General features: G+C 39.7%; 1 protein-coding gene across 2 annotated transcripts in view; it reads right to left on the minus strand.

Moving 5' to 3' along the window:
• The window catches only part of kiaa0513 (KIAA0513 ortholog), a 33,735-nt gene that overhangs the window by 5,553 nt on the left and 14,669 nt on the right, over positions 1 to 13,513 (minus strand). Inside the window, exons 2-10 of one of the 2 annotated variants that reach the window (XM_056386920.1) lie at positions 12,223 to 12,829; positions 10,469 to 10,568; positions 9,814 to 9,887; positions 9,005 to 9,075; positions 7,406 to 7,613; positions 7,268 to 7,308; positions 7,055 to 7,127; positions 5,097 to 5,174; positions 4,354 to 4,383 (exon numbers count right to left, since the gene is read on the minus strand). In XM_056386920.1, coding sequence (XP_056242895.1) covers positions 4,354 to 4,383; positions 5,097 to 5,174; positions 7,055 to 7,127; positions 7,268 to 7,308; positions 7,406 to 7,613; positions 9,005 to 9,075; positions 9,814 to 9,887; positions 10,469 to 10,568; positions 12,223 to 12,626 — 1,079 coding nt within the window. In that variant the 5' untranslated portion in view covers positions 12,627 to 12,829. The remainder of the gene's footprint in view (positions 1 to 4,353; positions 4,384 to 5,096; positions 5,175 to 7,054; positions 7,128 to 7,267; positions 7,309 to 7,405; positions 7,614 to 9,004; positions 9,076 to 9,813; positions 9,888 to 10,468; positions 10,569 to 12,222; positions 12,830 to 13,513) is intronic. The other variant, XM_056386921.1, reaches the window with a different exon arrangement.

Raw genomic sequence — 13,513 nt, forward strand, 5'->3', positions numbered from 1 at the left:
CACTGTGAAAGTATCAAAGCCTCAGTCCACAGAGAAATGCACACAGGCTGTATTCAGAAACTGAGCCTTAAAACCAGCTGTCAGGACTTCTGAAACTTTGTGATGTCACAAGAAAGCAGTCACTGCCCTCAGCCCTACCCCAAGCCCCGCCCACCCGGACCCACCATCCAACCTTGCAGGATTTGGTTTCTCTGAGTGTTTAACTGGAATCTGCTATATTTTTAGTGGATCACTCAGAAAACAGACAGAGCCAATCAGAAGAGAGGCTCCTCTCTGGTTCTTAAAACCACAAATATATCTTCTTATGGATCAACACTATATATAATATATATAATAATAATATAATATATAATATAGCACAGGAAAAGGGGAAAATATGGGACCTTTAAAATGCAGGACAATGGGATCTTTAACTTTTCACTATTCTACTTTTTATGGTTAAAACAGCTCTGTAATCTGCCTAAAGAAGCTGACATCCATGACATCCATCCCTGTAACTGCTCATCTTGTAATGGAAACCAAAAAGCAAGATTCCATTACACATAAAACACATGAAACAATATTAAAGGACAAGAAACACATTAACCGGCCATCAGCGAAAGAATAAAACAACAAATGACTCATTCCCAAATTATTATTAACAAGCAGATGAAAAGCATAGATTCACACTGTGTATTAATGTAAATACTTAATAACCTGAAAAATCTTTCCATGGCTGACTTGACCTGAGTTGTAAAAAAAAAACACTGGGTAAAAACTGTACAATTTCACTACTTCACGTGACTATGAAGAAGTACTTTCCTTTGCTGTCCTGAACAACAAATGCAAATTACCTGTATTATTATTGATGCTGAAATCTAAAACACAGGTATATACAGTATATATACAGAAGCCTACAGATGCAAGTGTTTTGGTTTTGTTTTGATTTTTTTGTCAGAAGTGTTTTTGTTTTTGTGTGTTTCTGTAATACTCATTTTGGCCACAAGAGGCTGACATGCACCAGGACTACAGGAATTTCCAGGTGATTTTTAATTTCCATGTACTCTAAACACAAGGTAGAGATACCATGTGTTAGCTTAGGGTAAATAAGTCAATAAATACAGTACAACAGGAATTGAACTTCAGTCTCCTGGGTGAAAATCCTATGTCTAACCTAAACATCCACTGTGACCTGCTCATTATATGGGTTCGTAGATCTTTAAAGCCTCTCTGGCAGAAAAACGTTGCTGATTCAAATACATTTATAGCTAAACGAAACACCACCTTCTGTTTAGAGCACATGGAGAAATGAAAAATGACCTGAAAAATAACATGAACGCTTTTGGTCCTGTTTAAACTGAAATAGTGGTGCACTTCAGCCTCTTGTGGCCAAAATGAGTATTACAAAAACACATACTTTTTTTTACTTGCATCTCAGAGCTTCTATAGGTATATCTATCCTCACTATGAAAATACAGATTTGTACAGATACAGATTCTTAGATGATGGTGAGATTTATATCTAAAAACCTTGATGGACAACAAGACAATAATAAGAACGGGCTAACTGATGAACTATATGTAACAACAAAGTGGGCTCTAAAGGTGATGCACCCACAATTACTGCCTGACTCCAGTGTTTTCTTTAGCTCTAGAGAGAATTTCAGCTTCTCCTTTCTCATCTGTCTCATTTACAGCAGCATCAGGTAGCAACAAAAAGTGTCTATTAAACCTCAATTAAGCATTTAGCAGCTAAAAATCCAGGTATTTCCCTCAGGACCAGGTGAAAAACTGAGCCAAAAAAGCCAAAAAAGAATAAATCTACTATATACTCTACTGAGGATCATAAGTATCTCAACATCACACATCAACTCACACGACCTGTTAAGGTAAGAAATGAAAAGTAACATCTCCAAACATCAAAATCGACAAAAATGCAACAGCAACGTGTTTACTTATTTGTATTTATGTCATGTGCAACATATCTCTCCATATCTGGACTATCAATCCACAGTGTAAACTTAGAAATGTGCAAAGATAGAGACAGCGAGGGGAACATGCAGATGGAGGTAGAAAAACCATCACATGCAAGAAGCTTAATGGCGTGAACATGCAGTGAGCTGTGAAGAGACAGAGACTTCAGACTGCAGTGCTGCTGCCTCTGGATATAAATACCATCCCAGACATTTAACACTGTCTCTTTGCACATTCAGGATGTTAACTGTGGGTGTGAAGCTTTTACTCGCCACGAAAATCATTTCAACAGCAGCATGACAGAATACCCAGGTGAATCACATCGCCTATTAGACGACCACAACAACATGCCAACAGAAGCAGAAATATAATTATAGGGTTCACCAAATAAAACAACATTACACAAACACAGTGATTCAATTATAATCATAAGTCAAACTGCTTCCAATTTATAATTCTAGGGGATGTGGACGGTTCAGCCCTGCTGTGATTAAACAGATTATATCTTTTAATTTACACACAACACAGTCTCACACCAGACTCCAGTCATCCAGTCTGGGGATTTACCATTAGTGACTATCCTATCTCTGTTCACTGGAGCGCATCTGACAAACTGCAAATTAGACCCAGGGTGACTCCCAGACCTTGAGCCTCACCCTTCACAAGAGGCCTGAGCACCGAGCTGCTCCCACATTAACCCCCCTCCTCGACGCACCGTCTGTTTCACTTTGATTCACAGTGTCACGCCCGTCACAGCTGATGAAGAGGATGTGTGGTGTGGGTCATCTGTCTTGGCAGCTGTGGAGTCTGGAGTGTGCCGGCGGAATGATTATAGACTTGCACCATGTTTAATTATAATCAGTTAAGATACTGACACATTTTTAAAAGCGACAAACTGATTAATCAAATTAGCTTTTCAATTAAGCATTAATAACTCAAAGTAAAAACATATTAAAACATAATCACAGTTGCACATAATCAACAATTTTAAGATGGAATGCTACATTAATTATAAGGCTTTAAGGATTTTTTGGGGAGTTTACTGTGTTCTATCTTGCATTTCTTTCTTTTGTTTCCTGCTTTAAAATTTACAGTTTCTACTATGTGATAACTTTGATTGAAAGACACTGAAGCTTTCTTGAATTTAATAGGTAGCAGGTGAAGTTTTCTATTAAACAAACGCATTATGTTTATATTCACTGTTTCTCTTTCACATGTTTAACATATTTCCCTGCTCATAAAACATTTGCAATGTTGATATTTTGAATATTTTGAAATCTCTTTTCTTAGAAATACCAGCTGTGAATGAGTGGAAAAGTTCTCTATCCCATCCCCCACATGAGCTCTTATATGGATGTGCCACCACATGCATGTGCACAAATCAATGATAAACAATTTAAACATTGTTCCACAGCACAACTAGTGGTAAAAACTCCACACGGTAAAATTTAAAGATGTGAAAACAGCATCAGAAGCTGTGACCGAAGACACCTCCATAGCAGCTGGCAAATCAGCTGTTAATTAGCTAAGCCTAACTTTTTTAAGTCTATCAATTTTTTCAATCACTTATTTTTGAATTGATGAATTTATTAATTGATTATAGTTAAAACATTGTAAAATCTTGTAATTATTCCTGCGGCACACTTCATGCTACCAGGACTATGAACAGTTCCCCGCTATCTCTTAAGTATATAATATATAATAACTTTGTGGTTAGCTGTTGTTGGTGAAGCTTCATTTTAATGATGTAAATGTCACCTAGGGTTGAATTTAAAAAAAAAATATTGTCAATATTATTGAATTGCCACTGACACAGAAATTATTTAAATAACTGCACTTTAATCTATTATATAAACTCTGCCACCTTTATAGATTTAACCAAGGAGCTTTATGCATAGTTTGTACTTATTTATGCAAGAACACAAAAGATTCAATTCCTCTTCCTCAGGGTCATTTTAAATGTCTTAGACACACACACCACAGACCATCACTGTCTTGTCTGGTTTGACCAACAGTCAAACTACTACTTGTTCTGGCTAGTCGTGCAACTCTAAACACAGCTCTTCATCTTCATAGACCAAGCCAAAAAGGGAAAAGCTAAATACACAAAATATTCCAATGTGTCACGTAACAAAATATCTACCAATATTTTTCTTAAAACCATACAGAAGCACACAATAACAGTGTGTTCAGCTAGCTCTCTGTCCCCTCCAGCTCTGACGTCACCAGATACTGTTTGTAGAAGATCTGTGACTCAAACTGCAGAGCCTCTGCCCTTCTCCTCCTGTCTGCCTCCTTAATTCTGTGCTTTTCCTCTTTGTTTGACTTTGTTTTTCTTTCTGTTTATTTGTTTCCTTTGTTTTGTTTTTTTCTAGGGCAGCGGACAAATAGAAGGACAGACCTCTCGTCTTTCTCTTCATCCTGCGTTCCCCTGCCCGGCAGCAAGGCACAAAGAGACAAAGTCAACATGCAGAAAGAGGGTGAACAACAACAGCTTAGAGAGGAGAGGAGAGGAGAGGAGAGGAGAGAAGAGAAGAGGAGAGAAGAGAAGAGAAGAGACGAGAAGAGACGAGAAGAGGAGAGGAGAGGAGAGGAGAGGAGAGGAGAGGAGAGGAGAGGAGAGGAGAGGAGAGGAGAGGAGAGGAGAGAAGAGGAGAGGAGAGAAGAGAAGAGACGAGGAGAGGAGAGGAGAGGAGAGGAGAGGAGAGAAGAGAAGAGAAGAGGAGAGAAGAGAAGAGAAGAGAAGAGGAGAGGAGAGGAGAGGAGAGGAGAGAAGAGAAGAGAAGAGAAGAGAAGAGAAGAGAAGAGAAGAAGAGAAGAGGAGAGAGAGAAGAGAAGAGAAGAGGAGAGAAGAGAAGAGAAGAGAAGAGAAGAGAAGAGAAGAGAAGAGGTGTGGGGCATCAGGAGATTGTCAGTGGTTTAGACTGAACAGCACTGTGAGATTTGTCTTTGCTGAAGCAGCAGATCATCCATACAGGATCTTCAACCTTTATTAATATTTCAATGCACAGTTACAGTGACAAAGGAACACACAGAGAGAAATAGAGCACTTAGGGTTTAAAAGATACCAAAATTTGTAATATATCATACTAATAAAACAGTAAATTGTTTCATTTATCTGTTCAGACTCCCGTCCACCCTCACCTTGTGGTTGGTGATCTTTTCTTCCTTTCACAATGGACGGCATCAAAAAAAGCAGCGTTCCAAAATCTCAGCGTGTGCCTGACAGAGAACAGACGACACATTACAAGTTTCCTGCCTCCACTACTTCACTACAACACGTGAGATGAGGCTGCAAAGAACATTTCTCCAGGACAAAAACATGACGGCACATGGTCAATAGATTACTCTGTATCCCACACAGTGGTGCATTAAGCTGTGATGTGGTCCATATTACAATGCTTTGATACACGCTTAATGTTGTCAGTTATGGGGGTCAGGACCCCCCTAGAGGTCCCTAGGGGCCACAACATAATTTAAATAGGTAAGAAAGAAAAAAAAGATTTGAATTTGAATTATCAATTTATTATATTATTATAGATCTATGTATTTTTTTCTCTTGTGAAACACTCCTTGTGGCTGTTTGCCTCCACCAAACAGCCACGTTGCAGGAAATATGGTTACAATTATAAGCACCACAATCATTAACAATGGTGTACTTGTATGTGAAAGGGTTCAGTTGTAGTGACAAACCATTCCCTTCATCTCTATAGAACTTTTGTCTCTTTTAACTTTTTGGCTGATTATTTTGACTGGAAACTTGTACTGTTTAGTTTCGCTCTCTCTGCTCTCGTAGTGTCCCTCTTCTTCCTGCAGGAGGAAGCTGTTCTTAATCAAAAAGCTCTGAGAGCCAACTGTGCACTTCCTGTCCAGCACCAAACAACAGTCAAAGATACAGCAGCACATCGCTCCTGCAGCATTCAGCTTCTCTCATCTGCCCAACTAATCTCTAATAAAGCCACTGTACATAACCCGCAGACGAAATTAGAGACTAGCTGGTGAAGAGTGGCTTAAGAACTAGATATTTTTCTGATACTGTTGGAGAGCGAAACAGAACTAAACATGTAGATCGTGAGGAGAGAAGCTGATCAGGCTAGTAGTAGTAGTCTGAGAGGTTTTTTTTTTGGTCACCATTGAAACCATTGCAACTGTTGGGAATTCAGAGACTGTCCTCCTGTAAGAAATGAGCCCATAGATCATCTGTGCAGCAGATTATTATGACCCATTGTTATGTTTTGTTGCTAGGCGACATCTAGTATTGTAGTAATTATGACAGGAAATAAGGGAAAAGTGCGGTGACGTAGTATAAAGAGAGACTAAGTCCACGTCAGGAGGAGGTTGTGGTGGATGGATGAATGTGACACAGGAGAGCGCTGTTCCATTCTAGCAGTTTGTGTTGTATCCATGATTATACAACAGTTAGTTCCAACCAAGTAATTTGATTGGACGAGAGGCATTCCATGAATGCTGATATAGAGTACAACAGCACTAGGATTTTTAACTAACTAACTAATTATTAACTGTTAATCAGCGTTATATTAACAGCCGTTATCGATCTTAGATTGTAACAAACTTTGTTGTCAAAGTTTGTCTTTCATGGAAATAACATTTGAATTAAATGATGTGTAAATGAATTTTCCAGTTGTGGGATTAATAAAGTTAATCTAATCTAATCTAATGTCTGGTCGTCAGAAGAGGATGAAAGGAAAAATCCTGGATACTTCAGTACAACATCACAACCTCTATTGTAACCATGACAACAAAGATCGTCTAATGTTGAGGAAGTACTTATTTTAACCCAAATCATTAACTTCACCTAAGCATAGCCAAGCCATGACTGTTATTATAGTAACCATGGCGACAAACATAGATATGCTGCTCTCGATACAGTCGGCAGCATGTATTCAATACTTAGAAGGCAGATTTTCAGTGGAGAATATATGTAATATAAAGTTGAGTTCATTTTAATACTGTCTTTTACAAAATTAACATTACTCTTTGGTTTCTGCAGACAGTCTTGATGCACTGTAAAATGTTTCAGAGACATCTGAATGAGCTTCTGATGAGGCACAGGGACAGTACATGATGGATCAACGACTTACCAGATAGGCTGCTGCTTCAGGTGAGTGTACAGGTAAACCTTCTCTCCTTTCTTTTCCTCCGGAGCCTCAGACACTGTGGAGGAAGACAAAACATGAGGCACTGCCAAAGCTAAATTCATTTCTAAACCACAGTTTATGAATGTTAACAGATCAGTGGAGAAGGAGAAAGGTTTTTCCTGTACTGTCTGTTGAACAGCAGTAAGAGCACTGTACCTGGTGATTTGGGCTTCGTCTCACCTGGGCTTTCCCCTTGTCTAGGAGGGAGAGAAACGGAGGAAGGGAAGAGTAAGGAATTCAAATCATATAAGACTATGCTTGTGAAGAAAATGAATTAACTGAGCGTTTTCTCACTCAGGCTTAGGAGCCATTGAGCTCCTGAGCTTGCTCTCTAGGCCTCCAAAGAAGCCTTTGACGTCAGGCTTAGGTGTAGTTTTAAGGAGGCGTTCGGCAGCATCCTTTTTCCCAGTCAGCCAGGAGTTGGCCTTGTTGAGGTATGAGTCCAGACCAGCTGGAGGTCCACCACGATCCAGCAGCTCTGAGGGAGACGGCTGAGACTTCCCTGAAGAGGAGGAGAGCAGCGAGTTTAAAATGATGATTTCTGTCTTTGTATGGCTTTAATGAAATGTTTTATATGTTTTAAAGCCCCAAAAGACAAATTTGTTTTAACATCAGTCTGTCTTTTTAACTGGATGTCCCTGTGTTGCCTTTGGTCTACGGTATCACACACTGGTCAGGCTGATAAACAGTGTACAGAATACTAGTCATATTGTTGACAGACATCACCTTAGAATTTATCCAAAGCCACATGTTCAAGTCTCTGAGGCCTGGGGCCGGTTTCACAAAGACATTTCAGACTGGTCTGTAGTGTTGGTCCAGTCTTAATTATGCTTATAGATTAGTCTGATGCAAGTAAGACTGCTTCAGGCCTAAAAGCAATGTTACCATGGTAACAATCAATGACACCTGTGCTGGCTCATCATTTGTGGTTTGCTAAAATTGACTGCAGCGATTTTTTTTCCAAATCAGATTTTTCTTTTTATCTAACTTTACTGAATTTCTCAAGTAAACGTCTTTGTAGCTGTTGAATTCTTCCAAAAGACAAACATTTTCTGCGGCTCCTCGGTCGGACATTTTTTAAATTTCGATAAAGAGTCTTAATTTACCCAGAATTCATCGAACTACAGTCCAACTTAAGATGGTGAAGAACTAAACTGCTTTGTGCAACAGATGAATTCAGACTCAGTCTATCTGAAGGCTGACTGTTATATCTGAGACACAGTCACAGTCTGTCTTTGTGAAACTGGACCCAGGTTAATCTCACAGGTGAGACACCATGTGGTGTTTAGAGAAAATTGGTCTGTCTGAGATTTGATGGACCAATTAGCTTCACTTGAGCCAGCTGTAACTCAGTGAGCAGGAAATGAAAACAATAATTAGTCCACCAGCTTCAGATGGATCCATCAGTGTTGTATTTCTTTGCAGGTTTGTATCATTTGCAAGGACATTTTTTGTAGCCATCCACCAGTGTGAAGTTGCCAGTGGTGCTGGTTTATTCATATGTAAAAAACTAAAACATTACAGCAAACCTGACTGCAGACAGATGTTGTTGCACAATGGTCGAATAATCAAGAAAAGCTTCCTACTTTCATAAGCACAAACACAACCTTCATGCAACCCCACAAAGTCACTGCATGTATTGTTTGTGGTGTTGCTGCAACAGAAACCACAGGGCCAACCTGTGGCGGTGACGCTCTCTGAATCAGCACTGAGGAGAGATCTTCACCTAAACACACACAGCTGCTTTTCTTTCTTTTGCTGTAGAATTCTTTTCTTTTGTAATTAAGAGCTAAGTTGCTCTTCACCACATGGTGTTTATGTAAAACTAGTCTACAGTTTGAAAAGAACATGAACGATACAGAGTGAAAATGTTTAGCTTGAATTAGACCTTACCAATGTAGTAGTATGTGAAGCACATAGTCATGAGGTTTTTGGCCGGGCTGTAGTCGTCCATCTGGTAACATCTGTAAACACGACATGTCTTTAGAGATGATCCTATCATGACCTCACTGCAAGAACTGATGTCATTTACTGGGTCTTTTCAACTCAAAGGAGAAGTGGGAGATATTATAGATTTCTTTTCTTTTTTTTTTTTTTTTAAAATGATACTACAAATCATGGTTGGCTGTGTATTCCAAACCTGATACATCTTATTCCCCGGAGCCGTAGAGCTGCATTGTTTCCTAAAAACTATTCAAAATACATCAGTGAGCCACACTGTTGCACTGGGTGACATGTATCTTCATTAGCATGAACACACACACTAGTTTATTCTGATTCAGTCCCACATACACATGCTGCTGGAAATAAACACTAGAGTGCAAATGTGTATTAATCCACTGCTGAAAATAGTCCCCATAAAATGCTCTATTTCCTCCAGTCTGAGTAACATTTGCTAAAAACTACCATGCCCAGCTGTTTTAGGAGATTACAGAGCCTTTGTTTTAATAAATGATACTTACTTTACTCTACACAGTATGTCTTTCATAGACATAAGTATTATATACAACCAATGGGCTTTGGACAGAGTGGCAGAGACAGGATACAAAAGTCAAAAAGTATTGAGATATTTTTGTCTTTCATGGAAATTGCAGACAAAAACAAATGTACAGATTGTCCCCACACTCATCCTTTACAGTCAGATAGGTTTGGATCATTATAGTATGCTGGTCTCCGACAAAGTCAACCACATGTAGACTCACTCGAACAGGACAACTGCAAAAGACTGCACCAGTCTGTAGAAGGTAGCTTCACACACACATTTAGAGTGGCAGCGCTGTGAACACAGTGTGACAGAGACAGTTACAAGCTTGATTATTAAAGCTCATCAGAAAGATAAGATCAACAACCATCTAAGTTATACAAATAAAAAACTTAATACATTCAAAAACTTACTGAGGACTCTAATTTCCACTCCACTAATTTTATTTTGGTTTGCTTTCCTGTTTTCACATGGGTACTATAATGTCTAACAAATTTTATGTATATTTATTAATTAAAAGAGACAGTTCATTCAAAACTGATCTACCCATCACTATGTCTGCCAAAACCCAAGTTTGAAACAGGTGTCATCCTCAAACACACAGTGTTACTCGAAGTAAGGGAAACATTAACGTCATTCAAAACAAGGAAATTAGTTGGTCTTGTTTACAACTTGAGAGCCATTTGTAAACACAGAAATATCTGTAATTATTTTAGATCTTTTTCAGTTTCAGAAAACTCAATATGTGTTTGGGGTCCAACAAGAACCTTTAATTCTTTGGCCAGTGAATTTGGAATATTGAGGTTAGGTTAGTTTCCTTGAAGGTCACACGTGATGTTTGAACAGTTACCATCCCATCATTTCCCCATATTCACCTGTGCGCTGACATATTTGGCAAACCACTCCCTGCCTTTGCCAGTCTCTCCACTGCACAGTTCTCCAAACCGAGCCTTCTCTTCCTGGTCAAAGTCCTCCCTGTGAAAACACGGTGTAATACACAGACCCTGTAAATGGATAGTCTCTTCATAGACGGTTTTGTTTATTTAATAATGTATCAAATATAATTAAGTCTGAAAAAAATTTAAAGCTATATCTTTGAGCTGTTCATGGAAAATCTTCAAAAACGACAAGATCTATGCACAAGACTTTGTATTAACAAAAAAAAAAAAAAATGTGCACAATTTGAAATGCCTAACAAACTGTGTATTGTTAGCAATGCCAAGGTGTGTAGCTGCATTACGGCTCAGCAGTGGTGCCCTGTTTTTAGATCACTGAGCTTCCAGCTAATGCTAACAGGAAACCTTTTGACTTTAACATGATTTTTATGATGATTTCTATTATCGGTATGTGATTTCCATGATTGTTCTGATTGTTATGTTAAGTTATGTACAACTGGATGAAGTGTCATACGTGTAAGTGTACATGTAATCTGAGTGTCAGCCTCTTACATGGAACTGCCTTAGTTTAAGCTGACAATAAAGTAGCATCGTATCATACAATTCAGTCAACAGTCAGGGTGCAGTCAGTTAAGATGACTGAAATGTCCTAAATAAAGTAAAGAGGGGTGAAGTGCAGGTCGTCACCAGCAGACTGCAGGCTAGCATGAATTCTTTTAGATTATGACATTACAGAGGGGGTTACTATGTCAATTTACCATCTCTAGGACTGAACAAAGAGCTCAGTGACCAACAGATAGCAAAAAATATCTGACAGAGAGACAGCACCCAGCAGGATCTCTGCAGGGAAAATGCCAAGAAAAAGTTCAAGAAATGTCTGTGAAATTAAACACAAAGGTGCCATGATATTTAGAAGTGCCCTCTCAACATTTTACCAAACTGACACTTGATCTGTTGTCAAATATTCATGGTCAGTCAGACTGCTGTCCCCCGTGGGCCTCCGCTGGTGAGTCATGGGAGCGTCTGACCGGGTGAATCTTTCTAGTCATTGTGGGTGACAGAACTAGAACAGTGTTGATCTGAGTATAAGTGAATATACAGCCCAAAGCAGGAGAAAATATCAGTGTCACAAAGTCAGGGAAAAGGGAGAATTGCTGACAAAACAAACCATCAAAAAGAATAAAACTTATAGGATAAAAAGAAAAACTGGTGGAAGATGGAGAGGGTGAGGACAGAAAGGTATATAGAGGTTCTGCTGGCAGTTATGGAATAACGGGAAAGTGTAAACAAGTTCAACAAGTTGTCTGACAGTCACGTTGTTGAGCTCAGACTTCCTGCAGGTAGTGGCAGAGGGTCCTTCTTAGACAGTACTTGAGGCTGAGGGGCACCTTCACCTCACCCCCTGCACCCATAAGCCACACAAGGTTTACTACATCAATAGCCCAAACATCATTCAGACGAGAGTGTCTGTGGCGCCTCGGTGAGCTGCTCTGGACTGAACAGATACTGTATGTTCCTCTGCAGTTTCATAGAACCACCATGTTTGGCACAATTCTGATCTACATTTGTGGGAATGATGTTCTTCTGGACATACGTAGCAATTCCATCAGCAAATCATCATGATCATAGAAATGGATTAAACTATAGGACAGAAACTAATGATTATTACTGATTAAAAGAGCACAGTTTTTAAAAAGTTTAAGTTGGAAATTAAAAATAACCAAGTCCCTTACTTTCCATGAAACACCTTCTCCACATAAGCCTTCATGAACTGCCTCTTCTCCACCGCCTCAGCATCAGCGTCCTCCCGACTGTGAGCGGACGAAGACGATGACCTCCTCAGCTCCCACGTATGAGAGGGTGTGTCCATGTCGTTCTCGCTGTCTGCTGACTCTGTGGCGTCACTGTCGTTGCCTCCTTCCTCTTGGCGGCGGTGGTGGTGGTGGTGGTGAGAGTTGGCCTTGGATGGTGCCATGGGCTCTGGCAGTAAGGGCTGCTGTTGGACTCCCATGGAAGACGCTGGCTCTGGGGAGAAAATATCTGTGTGGCCTTCATGTTGGCTTGCATCTGCGCTGAGAGCTGTGTTATCTGAGGGCAGGTCAAAGTCTATCAGGTTTTGCACTGCTACGCCCTCCATACTGAAAACAAGTCTCTTCTTTTAGCTGTGCAACAGTGTTTTTTAGAAAGAGCTATTTAGTGCTTTGCAGGAACATGGGGGCGGTCACAGAAGTGGGCACCAGCTGAAAGTTTCAACTGAGGTCAGTTACTGGGTTTTGATTTTGCAGACCCTCCCACCCCCTGAGGGTGCTGACATCAGGTAAAATCACAAACCCAATGCATCTGTGGAGAAAGGAGGGAGAAAATTAGCAGTGATCATCTTTCACATTCAGTCAGAAATAACAGATCCAAATGGTAGTGAGTCTACAGCCATGCTAACAGCTCTGTTGCTAACGTCAGCATGCTAACATGCTTACAATGACATCACTAACATGCTGATGATGATGAGGTATAATATTTACATTGACAAGTTTAGTCTTAGTTTAGTGTGATAATATGCTGTTGTTTCCTAATTAGCAATAAACACCAACGTACAGCCGAGGTTGATATCTGGTCACAAACAAAAGTATTACACAACTTTAATAATAGATGAAAAGTCAGGGCATCATCAAATTTAGTTATACTGAGGAGAACATGAATGAATCATGAATCCAATAGTTGTACAGATATTTCAGTCTGGTCTGTCGCCAAATCAGCCAAAACAGACCACTGGTCAAAACCACTAGCGGCTCTGAAGATGGTGGTCTGGACCAGTTAGTGAGTGGCCTGTGGATTGGTCTTCTAGTTCCCTGGACATGTTGGCAAGACTGTTAGCCAGACACAAATGTCAGAGATCACAATGCTTTGTCTATGAAGACACCCTATTACTATTTAGCCTCTGCAGATATGGCTGAAAAACACCCTGACCTTGTTGAAAGGAAAAATTTCTAAACTATATAATAAATATCTAACACTGGTTTGTCCAGT

The sequence above is a fragment of the Seriola aureovittata genome, chromosome 10 (genome assembly GCF_021018895.1).
Source record: "Seriola aureovittata isolate HTS-2021-v1 ecotype China chromosome 10, ASM2101889v1, whole genome shotgun sequence".
Taxonomy (NCBI): domain Eukaryota; kingdom Metazoa; phylum Chordata; class Actinopteri; order Carangiformes; family Carangidae; genus Seriola; species Seriola aureovittata.